The following is a 23,622-nucleotide window of genomic DNA, read 5'->3' on the forward strand; positions in this document are numbered from 1 at the left end:
AAACAATTATACAAAATTATATATTGTTTCTTTAGACAAAATTATAATGAGCCCATCCGACAAAGAAGAAATGAGAAACAAACTAGTTGAAGAAATGAAAAATAGCGGCATCGTACCAGTTGTTGAAAACAAAGCTGCAATGGGTAAGTTGGTCAGTGATTAAGTTTTCAAATTATAGGTTTTTTCATACTAAAAGTTACATTTTCGACTGAAATAGATGCTGTGAAGCATATTGAGGTGCCGACCGAAACGTTGAAGAACATTTTACAACGCAAAGTCGTTAAAGATATTACACAAAGACTTGTTGAACTTGACGAAATTATCGGAAAGAAAGTTTTAAAACATGCGAAATCAAGTGAGAGTAAGTACAAGTTTAATGGAATATATTTATACAAAATAGTGAGAATCAGAAAAATAACATTTGTTTCTGCTCCAACAGAAAAATGCTCAATATCGGAATTAAAGTGCAGTCACGATTGCAACAAACTGACCAAGAAATGTATTTGCTACGAGGGAATGACTCTTGTTAACGGAAAACAATGTGTATTGAAGAAAAGTAATATATAATTGTCCTTTTTAAAATCTTATTACTTTGCTTTAACTTTTGTTAGTGGTTGATTCAATATTACTATTCCTATTTATTGATACATGCATAATTCTAGATATCCACTATGTATTTATTTTTTAATAGGATTTTTAAATTCGGTGAAATTTAATACCTTTTTTTTTCTCAGACATTACAGATGGAACGGATGTCTCTAAATTCCCTCAAGAGATATCTCTTTCTTTAATGCTACGGAAGGAAAATAAAGAATATCTTTCAGTAATAAAAAATGATACTCAATCACTTAAATCTGATGATGAAAAGAATGTGGAAGGTAAGGTATTGTCATATCAGATATCTAATTAAGGTAATATTAATTATATTAACTTTTATTAACTCTTTCAGAAACATTAGCAAGTTTTGAAAAGAAGGGATTACCCTTGGATGATCTAATTACTGCCCTCGCACATAAAAAGAAACTTGAAGTGACGAAAGTTTATGAAGCTGATTCTGACAATGGTGAAACCGAAGATCAAACATACAACGAAGAATACGAGGTATTGAAAAGAGCAAAGGAATATCAAGAAGCTGATTCTTTACAGAAATTATCAATGAAACGTAAATCATTTGAAAAACTTCTTGATGCAATGAAAGAAACGGATGAAGGTAATATTAAAATGCCAATTTTGGATATCTGTCTTGGATTAGTAAATAGATATACATGGTACAATTTATCAAACTTTTTTTGTTTCTTGCAGATGAAACAACACTTGATGATAATGAAGATAAAAACACTCTGTTGGTGCTAAAATATATTGCGGAAACAAAAGTTGATAAGAAAGTTGAAGAATTGACTCAAGCACTGAAAAATAGTGAGTAATTTTTTATCTTTTCTTTAAGAAATTTCATTTTTGAAAACAATTGTGACAATAATATTTTTTTCATTAGATTCTGACGTCTCGTCGAGTCTAGAACTTCTGGATTATCTGGGAAAAATTAAAAAGTTGAAAAAAGATTCTGAAGAAGAAATTGATTTGATAATTAAATTAGAGGAAAAAGTGAAAGATGATAAGGGTGAGGGTAGAATTTTATTCGTTATGTGCGGCATTTTGTTAATATAGTTGACTCTACACATATAAGCAACAAATGGCTATTTGATGAACTATAATTAGAGTAAGGTATTTTTGTTTTCTTATTGTCCATTGAATATTAATCACGTGCAACTCATTTTTATGTTGAGTCATCTTTATTTGTAAGATTGTAATGCTAATTTCAACTCGAAAGTATATTCTGTAAATATTGTTTATTGCCACAATTACTCAATTCTGTTATTTGTTTTCCAGAAGATCATCCCATTGAAGAAGTTAATAATCTGGATGAAAAATCTGAAACCAAAAATCTTGAAAAATATTCTAAAGACATAATTGCTGAAATTGCGGAAGTGGAAGGTCAAAATCCAAAAGGTGAAATAATATTCGAGAACAATAACTTCAATTTTATATTTGATTTTGTTTGATAATATTTTTATTTTCTGTTTAAAACATGAAAAATACAATATGACTAATCGTTTTGTGATAAAAAAAACGTATTAGGACTGAGTAATTTTATAATGACTTCTGCCTCACAATAATCTGCGGAAGTTCTACAATCCTTTTTGCTCGATTGTATTCTTGTATTATGATATTTGTTGTTACATTGTGAAAACATATTTCAGCACGTCAGATTACTTCAACCAGTTCCTTGAATTCAATATTTGTTTTTCAGAGAAAGAACAAAAACTCAAAGAAATAAAAGAAAATTTGGAACGTGACATCGAGGAAAAGATGAAAGAACAAGAGGCTGCAGTTGCAGAAAAGAAGGAAAAGCTTGAAAAATGTAAAAAAGAAAACCCTGCTGGAAAAGGAAATGGAAAATCTCCTCACGAAAGATGTGGAGATGAAAGTGGTAAACACACACAATGGATTATGTCGGAATACAATTTTTTTCTTGCAAAAAAAGTTTACTTCTTTTAGCATTAAAATACTCTTAATTACTATTATTTTCCTCTATTAATGATATAAGTAAGTTTTATGACTATATGGGCTGATCTGATTTATATAGAAAAGTAAGTAACTTTTGAAAAATATCTTTGAAGTCTGCATTTTATTGCTCATCTCACTGCGCTCATGACAATTTTTGTGATGCTATGTATAATTTTGTTTTTCATCCATCTAAATTCAGATACAAACAAGCAGGTGGAAGAAGCAATGAAAAATGTTTATGAGAAGTTGAAAAAAGCAAAGACTGAAGGAGGTTTGAATTTTATATAATTTAATTACAAAAGAATAGAAAAATTCTTAATGGCATAATATTTCAATTTAGATTTAAAGACTGCTGCTTTTAAACATGCCGAACTAACAGCTGTGGCTAAGTTTGTAGGAAAAGTTGATAAATTTCTGGAATCTGAAAAAGACACAGAAAAAGGTCAGTTTCTGTTTAATATGTTAAAAATTTCCTAGTTTTTAATACTTTTCATTAAACAATTATACAAAATTATATATTGCTTCTTTAGACAAAATTATAATGAGCCCATCCGACAAAGAAGAAATGAGAAACAAACTAGTTGAAGAAATGAAAAATAGCGGCATCGTACCAGTCGTTGAAAACAAAGCTGCAATGGGTAAGTTGGTCAAGGATTAAGTTTTCAAATTATAGGTTTTTTCATACTAAAAGTTACATTTTCGACTGAAATAGATGCTGTGAAGCATATTGAGGTGCCGACCGAAACGTTGAGGAACATTTTACAACGTAAAGTCGTTAAAGATATTACACAAAGACTTGTTGAACTTGACGAAATTATCGGAAAGAAAGTTTTGAAACATGCGAAATCAAGTGAGAGTAAGTACAAGTTTAATGGAATATATTTATACAAAATAGAGAGAATCAGAAAAATAACATTTGTTTCTGCGCCAACAGAAAAATGCTCAATATCGGAATTAAAGTGCAGTCACGATTGCAACAAACTGACCAAGAAATGTATTTGCTACGAGGGAATGACTCTTGTTAACGGAAGACAATGTGTATTGAAGAAAAGTAATATATAATTGTCCTTTTTAAAATCTTATTACTTTGCTTCAATTTTTGTTAGTGGTTGATTCAATATTACTATTCCTATTTATTGATACATGCATAATTCTAGATATCCACTATGTATTTATATTTTAATAGGATTTTTAAATTCGGTAAAATTTAATACTTTTTTTTTCTCTCAGACATTACAGATGGAACGGATGTCTCAAAATTCCCTCAAGAGATATCTCTTTCTTTAATGCTACGGAAGGAAAATAAAGAATATCTTTCAGTAATAAAAAATGATACTCAAGCACTTAAATCTGATGATGAAAAGAATATGGAAGGTAAGTTATTGTCATATCAGATATCTAATTAAGGTAATATTAATTATATTAACTTTTATTAACTCATTCAGAAACATTAGCAAGTTTAGAAAAGAAGGGATTACTCTTGGATGATCTAATTACTGCCCTCGCACATAAAAAGAAACTTGAAGTGACGAAGGTTTATGAAGCTGATTCTGACAATGGTGAAACCGAAGATCAAACATACAACGAAGAATACGAGGTATTGAAAAGAGCAAAGGAATATCAAGAAGCTGATTCTTTACAGACATTATCAATGAAACGTAAATCATTTGAAAAACTTCTTGATGCAATGAAAGAAACGGATAAAGGTAATATTAAAATGCCAATTTTGGATATCTGTCTTGGATTAGTAAATAGATATACATGGTACAATTTATCAAACTTTTTTTGTTTCCTGCAGATGAAACAACACTTGATGATAATGATGATAAAAACACTCTGTTGGTGCTAAAATATATTGCGGAAACAAAAGTTGATAAGAAAGTTGAAGAATTGACTCAAGCACTGAAAAATAGTGAGTAATTTTTTATCTTTTCTTTAAGAAATTTCGTTTTTGAAAACAATTGTGACAATAATATTTTTTTTATTAGATTCTGACGTCTCGTCGAGGCTAAAACTTCTGGATAATCTGGGAAAAATTAAAAAGTTGAAAAAAGATTCTGAAGAAGAAATTGATTTGATAATTAAATTAGAGGAAAAAGTGAAAGATGATAAGGGTGAGGGTAGAATTTTATTCGTCATGTGCGGCATTTTGTTAATATAGTTGACTCTACACATATAAGCAACAAATGGCTATTTGATGAACTATAATTAGAATAAGGTATTTTTGTTTTTTTATTGTTCATTGAATATTAATCACGAGCAACTCATTTTTATGTTGAGTCATCTTTATTTTTAAGATTGTAATGCAAAATTCAACTCGAAAGTATATTCTGTAAATATTGTTTATTGCCACAATTACTCAATTCTGTTATTTGTTTTCCAGAAGATCATCCCATTGAAGAAGTTGATAATCTGGATGAAAAATCTGAAACCAAAAATCTTGAAAAATATTCTAAAGACATAATTGCTGAAATTGCGGAAGTGGAAGGTCAAAATCCAAAAGGTGAAATAATATTCGAGAACAATAACTTCAATTTGATATTTGATTTTGTTTGATAATATTTTTATTTTCTGTTTAAAACATGAAAAATACAATATGACTAATCGTTTTGTGATAAAAAAAAAACGTATTAGGACTGAGTAATTTTATAATGACTTCTGCCTCACAATAATCTGCGGAAGTTCTACAATCCTTTTTACTCGATTGTATTCTTGTATTATGATATTTGTTGTTACAGTGTGAAAACATATTTCAGCACGTCAGATTACTTCAACCAGTTCCTTGAATTCAATATTTGTTTTTCAGAGAAAGAACAAAAACTCAAAGAAATAAAAGAAAAATTGGAACGTGACATCGAGGAAAAGATGAAAGAACAAGAGGCTGCAGTTGCAGAAAAGAAGGAAAAGCTTGAAAAATGTAAAAAAGAAAACCCTGCTGGAAAAGGAAATGGAAAATCTCCTCACGAAAGATGTGGAGATGAAAGTGGTAAACACATACAATGGATTATGTCGGAATACAATTTTTTTCTTGCAAAAAAAGTTTACTTCTTTTAGCATTAGAATACTCTTAATTACTATTATTTTCATCTATTAATGATATAAGTAAGTTTCATGACTATATGGGCTGATCTGATTTATATAGAAAAGTCAGTAACTTTTGAAAAATATCTTTGAAGTCTGCATTTTATTGCTCATCTCACTGCGCTCATGACAATTTTTGTAATGCTATGTATAATTTTGTTTTTCATCCATCTAAATTCAGATACAAACAAGCAGGTGGAAGAAGCAATGAAAAATGTTTATGAGAAGTTGAAAAAAGCAAAGACTGAAGGAGGTTTGAATTTTATATAATTTAATTACAAAAAAAACGGAAAAATTCTTAATGGCATAATATTTCAATTTAGATTTAAAGACTGCTGCTCTTAAACATGCCGAACTAACAGCTGTGGCTAAGTTTGTAGAAAAAGTTGATAAAATTTTGGAATCTGAAAAAGACACAGAAATAGGTCAGTTTCTGTTTAATATGTTAAAAATTTCGTAGTTTTTTATTACTTTTCATTAAACAATTATACAAAATTATATATTGTTTCTTTAGACAAAATTATAATGAGCCCATCCGACAAAGAAGAAATTAGAAACAAACTAGTTGAAGAAATGAAAAATATCGACATCGTACCAGTCGTTGAAAACAAAGCTGCAATGGGTAAGTTGGTCAGTGATTAAGTTTTCAAATTATATGTTTTTTCATACTAAAAGTTACATTTTCGACTGAAATAGATGCTGTGAAGCATATTGAGGTGCCGACCGAAACATTGAAGAACATTTTACAACGCAAAGTCGTTAAAGATATTACACAAAGACTTGTTGAACTTGACGAAATTATCGGAAAGAAAGTTTTGAAACATGCGAAATCAAGTGAGAGTAAGTACAAGTTTAATGGAATATATTTATACAAAATAGTGAGAATTAGAAAAATAACATTTGTTTCTGCACCAACAGAAAAATGCTCAATATCGGACTTAAAGTGCAGTCACGATTGCAACAAACTGACCAAGAAATGTATTTGCTACGAGGGAATGACTCTTGTTTACGGAAGACAATGTGTATTGAAGAAAAGTAATATATAATTGTCCTTTTTAAAATCTTATGACTTTGCTATAATGTTTCTTAATGAGTGACTCAATAATACTATGCCTACGTATGAATGTGTATGTGCATATTTATATATCTTTATTCTGTATAATATAACATACAGTTATTGGAATTTTCAGTCAAAGAATACATTGAAGTTGTATTTTTGATTGAAGGATTTTACATTCGGTGAAATTTAATTTGTCTTTTTCTCATAGACATTACTGATGGAACGGATGTCTCAAAGTTTCCTCAAGAAATTTCTCTTTCTTTGATGTTACGAAAGGAAAATAAAGAATATCTTTCAGTAATGAAGGAAAATATTCCAACAAATGAATCTGAGGATGAGAAGAATGTAGAAGGTAAATGATTCGTTATATCAGATATCTGATTCAGGTATCATTCAATCATAATATTTGTGTTCACCTTATTCAGAATCAATAGCAAGTTTAGAAAGGAAGGGATTACCCTTGGATGATCTAATTACTGCCCTCGTACAAAAAAAGAAACTTGAAGTGACGAAGGTTTATGAAGCTGATTCTAACGATGGTGAAACCGAAGATCAAACCTACAACAAAGAATATGAAGTATTGAAAAGAGCAAAAGAATATCAAGAAGCTGATTCTCTACAGAAATTATCAATAAAACGTAAAACATTTGAAAATCTCATTGATACAATGAAAAAAACCGACGAAGGTATATTAGAAAATTTAATTTCTATTTCGAAATTGCTTTCAAACATGTCACAAATTAGCTTTTAAATTGTTTTTCTGTTTTCCTGAATCAGATGCTGATGATAAAATTAGTGAAAATGTCGGAGACATATTGAAACATATTGCTGATACAAAAATTGATACAAAATTGATAGAACTTTCTGAATCACTCGATAAAAGTATAATGACTGATTCTGACATCTCTACTAGTCTTAAGCTTTTGTCCAAGATGGGAAAGATGAGGGATTTGGTTGAAGATTCCTCTAAAGAAGTTGAGGCATTGTTTGATATTGAAAAAGTTATCAAAGTTGAGAGTGAGTTGACTATAGTTTTATTTTCATAAAAGTGAAATGGCGTCTTAGTACATAATATATATTTTAAAATTAATATTGTTTCATAGAAAAAAATACAGAACTAAAAGAAATACTGGAGAAAGATCTAAAGGACTTATTCGATATGGAGAATCTTAATAATGAAGATGAACTTACTAATTTGGATTCTTGTGTTTTGATGGAAGATAGTGAAAAAGACTTACATAGAAAAGATGATGATAAAGTTGTCTGTGATCCAAAGAAGGGTATATGATTAGATTGGTATCTTGGAGTTTTCAAGCAATAAAGATTTCATATACTATTTAATTTATTGTTTCTTCCAGAAACCAGTAAAGACAAGACCTTGAAGAAAGCTGAAGAACAACTAAGGAATGAATTCAAAAATCAATTTGAAAAATTAACAAATGGCAATAAAACTGATGGTACGAGTTCATTATTCATTTTTATGCTCTAAGACCATTTATATTAACTTTATGTAATGAAATTAACTGAAAATGATTAGAGGTTTATTTATCCAATTTAACAACTTTAGTTGTATGTTCTCTTGCAGGAATAAAATCACTGTTGAAAAGTCAATTGCGTCTCAAAGCCGTGTCTGATATTTTGAAGCGTACAGATTTAATTTTGGATATGACAAAAAAAGCTACAAAACCTAGCACTGAAGTACCCAGTATTCCAGGTAATATAGTATTCTGCCATATTTTCCATTGGGAAATATCTGATTTGCAACTATTCATTTATTTTTAACTCATTGGTCATAAACAATATATTTTGCAGAACATGTAGAAAAAGGTATTGTGAAAAGATATATATTGAATGAAATGAAAGACAATGATGAAGAAGTGGATTCGGAAGAGCAAGAAGGTATGATGGAGTATGTTTATTGTTTTTGTAGAATAGGATAGGATTTACATATTTATCCTAGGGAAGAGAAAAACCAATAATACGGTTTAATCATATGACGAAGCACGGCCTCTCGTCCGGTTATCAGTCCATGTAAGGTATGGGATTAGTTAGCCAGTTATTTGTTTTCAGATGCATGGACTTCGTGGATTGCATGGACTGTATCATATTTTGGTTAATCGGTGGGAAATACTACTATATATGAATTGCAACAATGTAATTATGTGATCGTAATTTTTCATATAGAAGATGAAAATTTTAAATTTGACATTTACTCTAACAGAAATAGCAAAGGAATTACCAATATCAATGGATACATTGTCCAACATGATTCGCCGAAGATCTGTCAACTCACAGGAGAAAACCCTTGCTGCTCTAAGAGAAAAAATGAAAGATAAAATCAAGAAAAATGCAGAAGCACATAAAGGTATTGTATTAATATTGCTTTGAACAACATGCGCCTAAGTTCCAGTAACAATATTAATGTACATTTGTATATTCATATAATACAATTTATATATTGAAAACAGAATCAGTTTTTTTAACATCATATGGGTCATGCGATTTCCCTGGCATTGAAACTGAATCAAATCATGTCGTAGAAGTTTTTGTCATGTATTGAGTTCTTTCCAATGTGTTCTAATTATTAATATTCTGAATATAACTTGAAAAAGCAACTTAGTCTAACTACGTGAATCACCTTCGATGACCTAAATGCTAATCTCAATCTATCTTAAGCATTTAAGAAATTTGTTTTAATTTCCGAAGGTAATTGTAAGATTACCGAATTAAAATGCTCCTCTGATTGTGATAAACTGAGAAGAATATGCATTTGCAATGGTGGAATGATTCTTGATGCAGACAATCGCACATGTATACCAGCAACCGAGCAGGGTATGCTTTGTTTGCATTATTAATTTTGATTTGATTTATGCTCGTATGTACCATGGACCATGGTATGAACCAGGGGTGTGCAAACCGAGGCCCGCGGGTCAAATGCGGCCCGCAAAGAAGAATTGTGCGGCCCGAGGAAAAGTGCTAATTTTGAAGTATGTGCCCTCGAAACTAGTTTTTAGTTTTAATAATCTGGAACGTGTGTGCAAATCAACCTCTTTGCGTCCCGAAGCCTATACCAGTAACCGAGTGCCACTGCCATATCAGTGAAACAAGCTAGCAAGATCCTGATGGAAAATACACAATGTTATAAAAGAGTGTTCATTTTTAACTGAATCCGTTCAGAATCGGTGTGACAACAAATTCAAATAGCAGTTTTCTTTAGAAATTTTTACGTTTCAATTCAACATTTTTTCCAGAACTCCGAACAATGCCGTAAGATCGATAACCAAAAAGAAACTATTTTTTGTGCTTGCAACTACAGTAGACTCTATTTAGGAAAGGCTTCAAATACGAAAAATCCAACTTACGAAAATTATTTTCGTAATAATATATATTTCATCTACTAACGTAAGATTTTCTACATACGTAAGGCCGAAAACAAAAAACGCGTGTAGTGATATTCGTTTATTTTAGATTAATTTAATGAAGTGGTTATAGCAGGGATGTCCAATTAGAATTTATTATTCGAATATAATTTTATGTGTCTGTAAGAATACCGAATTCCTAGAGCCATCGTCAACATTTTGATTTAAAACATTTCACAATTATTTCATATTTTCATGTGCGTTTGCTCGTTTTCGTACATTACGTTCTCTCTCAGATTTCAACATTTAACATCTTTTCCGACCGCCGTCCTACACTCTCCATGGTCTTAGCCTCTCTAGTAAATATTATGTCCGAGTTTTGTGAGAGCTTGGAATGGATTAATGCATTTTCATTCATGCGTCCGTACTTACGGAATTTTCTACTTACAATAGGGGTAGGAACAAATTAATTTCGTTCCGATTACGGAAACTCCTTCACAAGTAGAAAATGATTTTTTAAGGTACACATGGTAAAAAGAAATAACAAGGAAATACTGAATAGATAATGCAAATTTTTCGTATCCAGCGGCTTTCGTAGGTAGAGTTTCTAGGTGCGGATCGCGGCTTCACCGAGTTACTTACTGTAATTGGCCCGCCAGTAAAAAAGGTTGCACACCCTCGGTATAAACGACACATTTTTAATGTAATGTATTAAACATGGCCATTATGTACCTTTCGATATCTATATACAGTATACTCAAACTAATATTTTTTTATCAGCAAATTTGCGTGACTTTGGAATAATGTTCCACATATATTATGAAAACTTGATTGATCTGCTTTAATCATATAAAAAAAACTTATTTTCATTTGCAGAAATTTTATCCGCCAAAACTAAAGCTCCACAAGATGTACTTTATGCAGCTCTCTTACTCACTGAAGAAAGTAACAAATTAACGACACTGAAACAATCAATTCCCAAAGCTTTGAGCAAAATAGAAAAAAAAGCAGAAGGTAAAATAATATGACTATTAAAAAGTTCAATTTTTCAAGTCAAGTCCTAAATTTTAAAAATGAATTTTTGGCGTGGGAATTACTTTTCCTGTCTATTTTCATACCAGTTTTCCTTTCGAAAAACTTTGCGATTTTCATAAGAGTGATTCTACTTCTTAGAAAGCTTGTTTGTTATATTTGCTTTTGACTGTTCAAAGCTGATATTCATTCATTCATGAAATATGAAGTTTCAGCCAAACAGGTTTTCAAAGTGATAAATATTCCAATTTCACCTATACAGTTCATTTGCTAATTACTAGCAGATTCAAAAATGACTATGGTAGTCACCAATCACCATGGATTGTAAATTATTTGGAAATCAAATTGGAAAGACACTCATCTTAATATTTCATCTGGTATCAGACAAGATAATGTGACTTATCATATTATTAGCTTTCAATTCTACCAGAATTCACGAAAAATCTTATCATTTTTATAGAAATGTTGGCTATTGCTGCTAAAAATGGTGCAAACCCTGACAAGGTCTTATACTCACTAATCAAACAAAAACTGAAGGAAGCTGCCGAATATTTTATTGATGAAGAAGAAGGAAAGCCGGATGAAACTGGGAGTGGCATGTCACCAGAACATGATGGAGAAAATGAAATAGTCGACGATGAAGTAGTCAAGAATGGAGAAGAATTTTATAATGCAATTTCATTGAAGAAACTAATAAAAAATACAAAAGACCTCAACGAACTTGTGGAAGTTGTATCGGAATCTTTGGAAGGTAAATAGAAAATATTCAAAATGTCAATATAATGTAAGAGGTCGTTGAACGAAAAATTCATGAAAAGAGTTGCATTATGAATACAAGCTGATTGATAGTAAATTAATGAATTTGAACTTATTCTAAGAGATTAAATCTCTGAGAGGAATCTATGAATTTTTGTTAACATCTGACAAAGCGTTGCAAGCTGATTTCACTGGGAAGCGTACCATAATCTAGAAAGCTTTTGAATATTTATTTTGTCATAATTGCTGACAATCATAGTTTCATATTTCTCAAGAAAATAATAGTATAAGCGCGTTTCAAAAGTGCGTTTGCATGATTGTTCAATTTTTCTATTATTGTAACAGATGAGAAGGATGACAAACTAGCTGCAAAAGTACTTGCCCACATTGCCCGGTCCAAAGTGGAAAATGAAGCTGAAAAACTAAGATATGAAATGAAAAAGAGTAAGCTTATTCTTATCTGTAAATGATATCATGTCCTTGTGTGCAACACAGGAAATACTGACATTTTTAATATGAGCAATTTTTCTATATTCTTCATCTACTCCATGGAATATACTCTTCCACTACATATCTCCCTCAATCATATGTTGTATCATATAGATTACTATACACATTCAGTTTAATGGACTCACTCGGGTGTACTTTAATCCAAGAGTATATTTCCAATTTTCATGCCGCAACAACTGTACCGCTTTACCAAAGTATTGTGAAAGCCGTCTATGGCCAATTTTACAATCATTCCTTAATAATGTTGACCATTGGAAGTAATTGTGGAGAAAAGACATTTCGTTAAAATGCGAGGATAATTTGTAGTTTGATATATATTTCTAGAGAATAAAACGTTGGCAATGTATAAAATACCAGACGTTCTTCATGTACATAAAGACCACTCACAATTTTGTCACATCTTATCTCATCCATACATCTTTAAACTATTTTACCTATATCTATCAAAAATGTATAATAACGTTGTTCAACTTTGTAAATTGTGTGATTATGCAATTATATTTGTTAACGCTAGACTAAAGTTCACATACATTGTATTTCAGAACCGAATGAAACAAAAGTTACTGATTTGACAATGTTGACACAAATTGCATCCATGAATCATTTCACTGCGCAAGTGAAGCAAGTGATGAAAGAAAAAATGAATCCATCTGAGGAAGATATTGAAAGTAAGAATATTTTACAAAAGTTCATTACTGAAAAGGTAACAGCAAAAAGTTTAAAACAAAATATACTTGTTTTTATATAAAGTCTTGATCACCTATGCAGCAATGAGAATAGAGAACAACTTTTTATCATACACTTACAGCTGAAATATATATGTTTTAGATTGGTATAACATTGGGCTCTTTTGAAAATATTATAGCGTATATGTATCGCTCAATACTTATCACCTCTATCCATGCATAAAATATAAAACTAACATAACTATCTTTGATTTGTTTGGTTACTTTTAATTTCGTTAATAAAACACCTCTTTCTAGTCTTTGCTGATAACCTCCTCAAAAAGAAGAAACGAGAAGATAAAATTATGCAAGAGCTAGAAGAGCAGAATCCAGTCATAGAGGATGAGACACCATCTGACAAGGATAAGACAGATAAGCTTGGTGTGTTCAACGCTTAACAATTTTTGAATCAAAACAGTTTGAGAATTTTGCAAAACGGCATAGTCATTTTGTTATGCTTATCTCATCTTACATATTCAATAGATGAAATTGAGCGGGAAAATAATGATGAAGAATTGTCTGAAATTGAAAGGAAAATGGATGAGATTGCACAGAAAAACAAAGAGAAGAAAATGAAGCTGGCCGCATGTGTGAAATCACCAGAAGATAGAGATTGTGTTGATATCGACTGTAAGTTATTTGAATACAGGGATATTTGCTTTTATATTTTGTATATAGTTAACATCAGACACAGACGCAAAATTTCATCAAATTCATTTCAAAGGTCGAAGATATATAGAAATATCACTGGTATTAATGTTTTCAGCTTTACTTTTTGTTAGCATAGTCCTGAAACGGCAAGGAAATAGGTATGTAAAATATATGAAAAAAATTAAAGTGTTACAAACTAGACATTTTCTAATTCAGTCAATCATAAATTTTCATTTCATTATACAGTAGCAAGACCTGAAGAAGATTTTGAAATTGACGACATCATGACTGAAGTCTTCAAAAACATGAAAGAAAAAATGAAAGAAGAAGAAGGTAATGTGGCACCTATTATCAAGCGTTCTAAGTGCAATTAGCGATCAGATTTGAGAGAACTTCAAATTAGATCTGCTCATGAATAAGCTACAAGCACAAAATTCAAGCTTAAAGATTTAGATCAACTCCTATTAAAATACCAATGCTGCAAATAATTATCTGTTTTCTGTGAACACTAAAAGAAATTGATAATTAGTAATGTGAATGTAGAACGAATTAGTATTGACAAAATGCTTTTTTGCTTAACATTCACATTCATTAGGTGAAAATCAGCAAGACGTGGGCATTTCTACTGCTCTGTAGAGATATATATTCGCCAATGTGGAGATTATAACTTTCATGTTTTCAATAAAATGAAAAAATTTATGTCGTGGAATCTTTGTTTCAAATTGTTACCGTGTGATTTAACAAATTATGTTATAGATTTTTTTCATTAATATCCAACTTGAGAAACTTGTTTCGGACAGATTCGAGTGTGTTACACATTATTTTCAGTATGAGGTATATTCCAAAGTGTTTAGTGCTTAATTTTAATGAACAACTTTCAGATAAAAAGATTCAATTAAAAGTAGTAATGAAATGATGTCTAAATAAATTTTTTCTTTATTACGCTGCTTCCCTTTCATATTTATTTTATCTATATTAAGTTCAAGAAATATGCATATTTCTCATAAATTTCAGGTGCAGAAAAGAGTGAGAACTTGATTGATCAAATAAGTAAATTGCTCGCTGTGAAAGATGAAGTAGAGACGCTTGAAGAAATCATAAATGATCAAGCTCAGCAGAAAGATGGTATAGTGTTTTTTGTTTATGTTGGTTTCAGAAATGATAGCTTTCAACCTGATGTAATTTTTTTTCCTATACAAATTTTATTTTTATTTTCGTGTACTTTGGACGGCCCTGTACAAGTAGAAAATGATATGCGAAGAGCAACCATTTTCAATTACTTTATGGTGGTGGTCATGGCATTCAAATTCAAGTGTGTAACCTGTGATGCCAACACAGTTAAAGTTTAATGGTTTTACCACTAATGGAATATATATATAATTGTTAGCTACTTTTTTATTGTATGATTCAATTTTTTCACAAGATATGGAACAACCTACAAAAGAAGAAGTAGAAAAAATAAAAATGTCATTGAAAAAAATTGCGAAATCAATTGCTGATAGTTTACCTGAACAACCAGTCCAAGCTGACGAAAAAATTGAAGGTTATTATCGATATTTTTATTATTCATATTCAAATTTGCAGAGAATAATAATAACTCAAAACTTTTTATCAAATTTATGTCTGAAAACACTGCTTGCAAGCTATGTGTTACATACTTATAAAACATATGATTAATCCAATGAATAATTCTGGATAATGAAATATTGTACCATGTTTTCAGATATTGTTGAGGGTTTGGAAAATCTTCCAACTTCAACTTTAGAAAATATTGTGAAACGTCACCTATCAGGCAATATTCAGAATCAGCTGAAAAAATTAAAGAAAACTTTGCAAGATAAATTTATCAACAATGCCAAAGGAAAAGGTTGGTTTGACTGGAATTCTCTATATCTAAAAAACAGGAGTTTTCCACTGGGTGTAAGTTACCCCTTGAGAATAAACTTGAGGGTGAATTGATGAAATGGCTACTTGACTTTTGGAGTGAATAAACATTTTATAAGCAAGATTTTGTTTTATCTAATAACATGGTTTCGGAGTGCCCCTAATTTTTCGTCTTGTGCGATCTAGGCCACATTGGCTTGAACTTTCGTTTTACCAATTTGTTTTCATTTTTGCATACAAAGATCTGTGAAACCCTGTGGGTTTGTCTCCTGTTAGGAAAAACTTGTTTAGAGGAATAACAGCAATTTTGATATAATTTGATAACAGGAGAAAACAGAATAAAAGTGGAAAACCCCTGTATTGAAAAATTAAATTGCCAATTGAAATAGAAACATGAATGCAGACTTTTGTATGTCACATTCTAGCATTTTTGTGCAACACAGATTTAGTCGCATTCAGATAATTGTGATGTCACATGTGACTTGAATTGCCAGCATTTTGTATTCGGTATTTTGTTTGCACTACTTTTACCTGAACTTTATTCCGTGCTAGGGTTTAGTCACTAGTGCTAAAGATCAAGCAACAATTTTTCTCCTTCCGTTTTGTATTTATTCTATTCTCACGAGAGAGCGACGGCATCCATAATACTGTACAGTATAAGTGTTTTTGTTGCAAAATTGGTCAATGTATCTCATTAAAATTTTGTCAGGCATTTTGTCTGTCCAGATATGGTAACCCAATACTAAATACCAATTATGATACATTCATACCACAGTGCTTTGAATGGCTTGAAATTGTCAAAAAAGATTCACTCTCGACCTGTAGCATATCTGTATCATAGTATTTAATAAAAACACATGCATTGGATTCAATGATAGGTAGTAAAAAATTTTCTTTTCATAAACACTCTCTTCTCATAAAAGATGTTTTTATCTTCAGAACAAAGATGCGAGTATAATGCTGATGGTAAAATGAAATGTGCATGTTTAGAAGGATATGGACAGATGGAAAAGAATCATATGGAGTCATGTCATCTTCTGAAAGGTAATTTATTCCATCATATTGTAATTGTACTTTTCTGTTTTTTTTTTATAATATTACATATAACATAATGTATGCCTATATTTGATATATACAAGCAATCTTATAATCCTTTTGATCAAGGTGATAACTACCAATTCATCATCAAAAATCGTAAAAAAACTGTTAGATTCCTATTTATTTCACAAAGACCAAAAGTTTCTTGAAATGCATTTCTGTATAATAGGTGTAGATTCAATGTAGTGAATAATATTAATTTGATCACACTTTTAATATCCAGAAATACCATCTGAAATAACCGATTCACTCAGAGAGTTGCCTTTTGCAATGAGTATACTAACTTATTCCAAATTGAAGAAAAAATCGGATGATATGAAGAAAATTGTACCAGAAGATATATCAGAAGACGAATATGAAGTTGAAAGTAGGAGATTTTAATTTGAATACAATTTTAATTTGAAATTATAGACAATATTTAGACATTTGATGGTAAAATTTGACCATTGGGCATAGTTTCCTGATGGCCATGAGTACCTCCATTTTGTACACTACTTGAAACACGGTGAACAACAGTAGGAATAGGGCATAGTTTGGGCATAGTTTCCTGATGGCCATGAGTACCTCCATTTTGTACACTACTTGAAACACGGTGAACAACAGTAGGAATGTTTAAGCGTAATAATAGATGGATACAAATTTTTTTTTCATTTTTAAATTCTGAAAGCATCTAGTGATTGGTGAAATTTTCTGTTAGCAATAAATAACAGATATCTTCATCTTCATTCAAGCAAAGTTAATAAAAAATGATTCAAATTCTAACTTTTTATATCAGGAAATATGCTAATGAATGCAGTCTCCAATGAAGAGGCGGCAAAAGTCCTCCAATTTGCATTGAGTGAAAGATTGAAGAAAACTGCAGATGTTTTAGAAGCTGAACTTGGTATGCTATCAGTTGTTTATAATTGAAATTAAGAAATAAATGTTAATTTTCATTAAAATTCAAACTACACTACCATTTGTATCCCAAAAATTATTTTAAGTGTTGGGTTTTAAGTATGAGAAATAGGCTGGCAGAATCGAATAATTGGAATACAATAGCCTTTTTTGTGTTTCTTGTTGGTTATTGAGAGTTGCATTGTTGTTTTGTCCTCGAAATTAATTAATAGAATGTATAGAATGCAGAAGCAAATTTGTGGAATATTTTGTGAAATTAGTTATTAGAGTAAATATTGGTTTGCTATAAATTATTTGAATAATTATCATTATTGTACTTATTATCTTTTAGAACCACAAACTGAAGATAATGTTGGAGTTGAACAAAGTGCCGATGAATTTTTACAAATTCTTTCTCTTTTGAATCGCATTGATGAAGACAGTTCAATTGAAAAGATGGTAGAAGTGATTCAGAAAGGTACCGGTAACTTTGTATAGATAGAAAAATATGCTGATTCAACATGAATTAAAAATAAAAAATAAACAGATTCTGAAATAAGTATTAGTTTGAAATACTATTTTACCATTCTTTAGAACCTGATGCTAAAGCCAGCTTGGAACAAGTGATAACATTGAAAAAGATAAAAATCAGCAAAGCAATAGAAAATCTGAATGAACTCGATGGTCAGTATTTTTGTTAATTTCCATCAGGATAGTATAGGACAGGATTTACATATTTATCCTGGGGAAGAGGAAAGCCGATAAGATGGCTTAATTATATGGCGAACCACGACCTCTCGTTCGGTTACCAGTCCATGTCGGGTATGTGATTAGTTAGTGAGTTATTTGATTTTGGAAGCATGGACTTAATGGTGGAGGAAGCCGTAACCGAATAGCGGTTACGCGAACCACCCTACGGCGGCGAGGATTCCAGCAATCACGACTATCCCCGCATGGGATTCGAACCTGTGAATTCACGCAGGGTCAGAGGTGCGGTGGTGAGCTTATTCCTAACGCTTAGCATGATGTGCCACGCCGCCGAGCCATTCACTTGTCCCTGTGTCATCCTCAGGACAACATTTTGAGCAGTTTAATGTCATGGAAGAAGTTTGTCACACACTCTGCTCCAAATTCATATGGACATTACATCAAATGTTTCCAAACTTTTTAACAGTTGCAATGCATTAGGGTGGGATTAGGGTTCATTGCACAACTGGCCCTCTTTCAATAAATATGGAAAATGCATATAAAACAATTGACTAGGATGGGATTTACATATTTATCCCGAGGGAGAGGAAAGTGGATAAGATGGCTTAAACATACGGCACACCATACGGCACACCACAGCAGAATAATCATAAAATAATTTTTTTGTTTCCAAAATATTTATAATTTGTAGAGTGACAGATTATGTTAATCAAAAATTCACTATTGGCTTAAAAAAAATAAACGTACTTGATTTTTTGTGTTATTGTTAATCTACAATTGTTTCTAACCTATAGTAAATTCAAAAAAATTTGCACGTAAATATAATGTTTACGGTATATGATTTCTAACCTGCAGAAATTGAAGGAAGTGGTGATAGCAAACCCAAAGGTCTTCATCATGTGCTTTCGGTTCTTAAACTGACAAAACGAGTCAAGGATTTGAAAGAAGAAACTGAAATCTTGGAAGAAACTTCTCCCGATACAGGTAAATTATACAAATAAAATTCATTTTCTATTGCTCTAAATGAAATCAGAACTACACAGCTATTTCCAATTTTAAAGAACTTTTTAAAGTTTTCTGGTTTTGTGAAAGCCAGGATATACATGTCTATAAGTGGAAAGAGTGAAAAAGAGTAGTACCAGAAAACATTTAAGTACAAAGCACTATACAAAGATTTATCTTGGCAATAAAATGTGTTAGATATTGAATAGCGCGAAACAATTTAAATATAAACTGTCAACAATGAAATTCTGTAAAAGGTTCCGAAAATTGATCAATAAAATGTCAAGTGTTAACCTATGGGTTTGGAGGTTTAAATAAAACAGACAATCTGATCATTACGATGTCTAGATTGAAATGAGTTTTCATCAATGCTTTCTTGCTTCTAAGTATCAGACTTAATATATCCATTTCATGAAATCTCATGATATGCTGAAGCTGAATAGACAATGGTTTAACTTTTTGTGAACAATGAGTAAACAATACAGCGCATCTTCACCCAAGCAAAACTGATAAAATTAATTCAAATTCATGCCATAAAATCTGCTAATTAAGACAGTAGTAGCAAGAGTTTTATACCAATACCACCTGATGTAACAAATTTTGCGCAAGAGTATGTTCTAACAAAGGCTATAGAATGTGTTTGAGTTTATTTGATTTTTCTGTATAAATCCAGGATACTGTGAATGGTAGTGTGCGGAAGTGACACCTAATGTCTCTTATAGACCAACATACAATACAGGCTAATTTTCTGCAATACAGTTGTTCCAATCATCTAATATTGTGAATACAAACAATAATGTTTAGTACTGAACGACAATGAATGCATTGAATATTTTGATATTTAGATACACCAATATCTGATGATAATGAAGTTGAAAAATCAACTGATTTACCAGATGATAACGAAGATAAAGATGAAAAATCTTCTTCCAATGAAGAAACTAAGGATGAATGCAATCACAGTCAGTTCCTATTTTTGACCATTTTTAGGATAGGATTTACTTATTTATTTTGGGGGAGAGGAAATCCAATGAAAAGGCTTAATCATATGACAAACCACAGCCTTTCGTCTGGTTACCAGTCTATGTGGGGTATGGGATTAATTAGCCAGTTATTTGTTTGAAAATACATGGACTTGATGATGGATAAAGCCGCCTTAACCGACCATCGGTTATGTGAACCAGGCTGTGGCGGCGAGGAGTCCAGCAATCTTATTGCACATAATTTGATTTTTCCATAACAAAAAATAAACAATATAATTGCTTTATTTCGACAGAAGCTTCAAATGATTCTTGTGAAGGACTGAGTGGCATGCAGCTTACTATGATGAGAGACTGGATCAAATCATACAAAGTTTGGATAAAGATCTACAACGAGAAATATTATGAAGCACAACATTACTCTTGTGGTAAGAGTTCAAATGTACATTGTAAATAAAATTAATCAAAATATGCATTTAGAATTTGATTTGAACAAATCAAATATATCTACAAATATTTCAGCAGATTTTTTGGCACTCCAGAAGTGTGTGTACCAATATGGATATAGCTAATTTTGTTCGCCTATTTTACCAAGTTGTGTAAAGGGACTGAAGCCTATGGGCAGGGGGTATATTCACTTGAGTAACACAGACAGTCCCCGAACTCGTAATAGAACTTAAATAAGGAAGATAAGAATAAAATTATGGCCTAACCCTAACCTGGTACACATACTATGGGAATACCGATTTTTGTGTTGCGTTATTCTAGTCTCATAAATTTGTTATTTACCTTTCCCGGCCTAGTGATAAAATAAAACTTCAATAATCATAAGGTTTTTTTGTTTATTACATCATGTGTCCCCACTAAGATGTTTCACAGTTTTCTTTACCAATAATGAACATTGCCGCAATATGAACGGCCTATTTCATCCCAAACTTTGGTTGACTGGTTACAAGAGGAGAAGCCATGTTCAGTTTATATTATACTGCTTCTATCTCGCTACTCGCTTCTATCTTGAAATATACATAAAATACTGCCCAACCACAAGTATCAGTGACTCACTGTTATTTTGACAGAATGTGACTCAACATCGGCACATAAATACGATGAATTTGACTGGGTTTTCAAACAAAGAAAGAGCAATAAACGCGCTTTGAAGCCTGGAGAAAAGACAAATGAATGTGTTGGAAGTAAGATACATTTTCGCTCTTAATATTAAGTTCTGGAAAATCTGCTGTTTATGTATCAATAGACAAGACAGAATGGTATTACAATATATTTCAAGTTCAACACAATCAAGTTGAATATATGTATTGAAAATTTTGCAAAGTCATATGATTCAGTCTGTGAAAGGCATTGTTGAATAAATCCAAAATTCACTATCTCCACTCCCCTGTATGATAGGAATTATCAAGTAGAAGTAGAGAGGAAAGCTTGAGATGGCTTAATAATATGGCAAACCACGGCCATGCGTCCGGTTACCAGTCCATGTCGAGTATGAAATTAGTTAGCTAGTTATTTGTTTCAGATGCACAGACTTGAGGGTGTAGGAAGCCTTAAACAATCAGTGGTTATACGTACTACCCTGTTTATGCATTGCTTTGGTGGAATTCTAATACATCTAACTGTTTCCACGGCAATACTGACTTGAATAGTATCAACTCTTATTCCTGTCGCAAGGCTGGACCCATATTCAGCTTTCAGCACAGCATCTTTTGCCCAACTTTCATACCAGTATCATGCTACTTTATTTCAGTTTCAGGACCTTGCTTTGGCCAAACTTTTAAAAAAATTTAACCAATGAATATTTTCATTTGTCATTTGCATAAAATATTAATACTAAAAACAGCAAAAGAACAGAAACAGAGATTGATGAAATGGATGGCCGAATATGAAAAATGGCGAAATAATGCGATGGAAACATGGAATGTCAGAAAACCACAGGAAGAGCCTAAGAAAGGTGGAATATAAGCTTTAAATATACTAACACAAAGATTCCCTAATACTTTGATAGTTAAAGTTACCCGATATCAGATTTCAACAGTTCAATGCACCATTAATAGGCGCTCCAAAAGTATGGGTTAACTAATTTTGTTCACCTACTTTACATCAAGTTGTGTAAAGGGACTGAAACCTATGGGCAAGGGGGGATATTCACTTGGCTAACACAGACAGTCCCCGAACTCCTAATATGACTAAAATAAGTAAAATCGGAATAAAATTATGGCCTAGCCCTAACCTGGTACACATACTGACATACTGCAGGAGTACCCATTAATGGGCTAAAAAGTAAAAATAGACATAACAACATGCCAGAAAATAGACAAGTGGTTTGCAAATGACTTCTGGGAGAGTTTTTATAGAAATTTGTGATTTGTTTGTATAAATTGAAACCTTGAAAACAATTTTCGGTGTATCTCTCTAAAAAATAACCTCAAGCGTAGGTCGTTTTATCTGAATAGAAACAGATAATTGCACAATGTTCCTCTGTGAAGAAGAAAAGGCATGAATTATGCCAAGTTAGGCAATCTTAGCTAAACTTGAGTCATTACAATTTTCATATTAAGAAATTACTTGAATATTAGATAAAGATGAAAACTGCAGTCATTGGAAAAAATATGCAGATAGTTTGAAAGAAACCAAAAAGTATTCTTCGAAGGACAAAACCAATGAAGGTGAAAAGAAATGCAGTGCAAATGGTGAGGATAACATACACTGTGAAATGGCAAACTGATGTCTTACTGTTATTCCATGCTTGTTGATGATTGTTTTTTTAGAATACAACTAAATTATTGTAATCAATACACTTTTGTGTTCACCAAGAAATATTTCGATAATAATGTGGTTAATGATTTTATAATTGTCTTTCATAATATAAAGTTTTTCGTGAAATTGATGCTACGAATAGACTGGTGATATTTTAGGAAGTGTAATTCATGTGAGAGCAAAATGAAAACATATTATAATCAGAAAAGATTAACTTGAGAAGTTTGTTTTCGGACAAGTATGGTTCAAGAAGACTTTCTCGCAAGCCATATTGTAAAAGCTGAAACAATATTGGTTTATTACCTTAAGTTTCGTGATACTGATATTGCTGACATATATTAATATGCGTTTTTTCTTTTAGTTTCTCCAGAACTCAAGATGATGAAAGTGGTAGTGAAGGAAACAATGAAGCGTTATATTCAATATCTTGATGATAATGATGATGAAGCAATATGTCAATAAAGGTAATAGTTTTGTGAAAAATATTGACCTGCAAGATTTCAAGTGGGCGAAATCGGCAATAGAGTTACCGTCTTTTTGATTGGAGAAATATGGTCTCTATTTGCTAG

The 23,622-nt window shown here is 31.4% G+C and overlaps 1 protein-coding gene across 3 annotated transcripts; it reads left to right on the forward strand.

Annotated features, from left to right (window-relative positions):
• Window positions 1-39: 39 nt before the first annotated feature.
• Window positions 40-23,517, forward strand: LOC120335987 (uncharacterized). 3 transcript variants are annotated; one of them, XM_078110185.1, is made up of 56 exons: window positions 40-143; window positions 218-361; window positions 440-556; window positions 735-878; window positions 950-1,210; window positions 1,303-1,416; window positions 1,493-1,618; window positions 1,888-2,007; window positions 2,309-2,488; window positions 2,765-2,836; window positions 2,906-3,007; window positions 3,096-3,203; window positions 3,278-3,421; window positions 3,500-3,616; window positions 3,796-3,939; window positions 4,011-4,271; window positions 4,364-4,477; window positions 4,554-4,679; window positions 4,949-5,068; window positions 5,372-5,551; window positions 5,828-5,899; window positions 5,970-6,071; window positions 6,161-6,268; window positions 6,343-6,486; window positions 6,565-6,681; window positions 6,915-7,058; window positions 7,132-7,392; window positions 7,484-7,723; window positions 7,810-7,986; window positions 8,065-8,163; window positions 8,292-8,420; window positions 8,519-8,605; window positions 8,928-9,071; window positions 9,413-9,538; window positions 10,942-11,079; window positions 11,558-11,848; window positions 12,199-12,297; window positions 12,906-13,031; window positions 13,347-13,469; window positions 13,572-13,718; window positions 13,986-14,072; window positions 14,754-14,864; window positions 15,163-15,282; window positions 15,463-15,606; window positions 16,563-16,667; window positions 16,945-17,088; window positions 17,497-17,604; window positions 17,950-18,075; window positions 18,192-18,281; window positions 19,161-19,289; window positions 20,153-20,269; window positions 20,584-20,715; window positions 21,364-21,477; window positions 22,137-22,247; window positions 22,873-22,986; window positions 23,415-23,517. In XM_078110185.1, exons 1-56 carry the CDS (start codon window positions 47-49, stop codon window positions 23,513-23,515), a joined length of 7,518 nt encoding a protein of 2,505 aa, XP_077966311.1. In that variant the 5' UTR covers window positions 40-46; the 3' UTR covers window positions 23,516-23,517. The 3 variants fall into 3 exon arrangements, with proteins under 3 accessions (XP_077966311.1, XP_077966312.1, XP_077966313.1); XM_078110186.1 differs by having other exon boundaries at window positions 4,952-5,068; XM_078110187.1 differs by lacking the exons at window positions 3,796-3,939; window positions 4,011-4,271; window positions 4,364-4,477; ... (6 more) ...; window positions 6,343-6,486; window positions 6,565-6,681.
• The last annotated feature ends 105 nt before the right edge of the window (window positions 23,518-23,622 follow it).

The sequence above is a fragment of the Styela clava genome, chromosome 2, assembly GCF_964204865.1.
Source record: "Styela clava chromosome 2, kaStyClav1.hap1.2, whole genome shotgun sequence".
NCBI lineage: Eukaryota > Metazoa > Chordata > Ascidiacea > Stolidobranchia > Styelidae > Styela > Styela clava.

Excerpts from the sequence above, each read along its gene's own strand:
- LOC120335987 (XM_078110185.1), top strand. The coding sequence starts at position 47 with ATGAGCCCATCCGACAAAGAAGAAATGAGAAACAAACTAGTTGAAGAA. Across the intron at positions 9,539-10,941 it reads TATACCAGCAACCGAGCAGG|AAATTTTATCCGCCAAAACT; the intron begins GTATGCTTTGTT and ends TTTCATTTGCAG. Across the intron at positions 19,290-20,152 it reads AGAAACTTCTCCCGATACAG|ATACACCAATATCTGATGAT; the intron begins GTAAATTATACA and ends TTTGATATTTAG.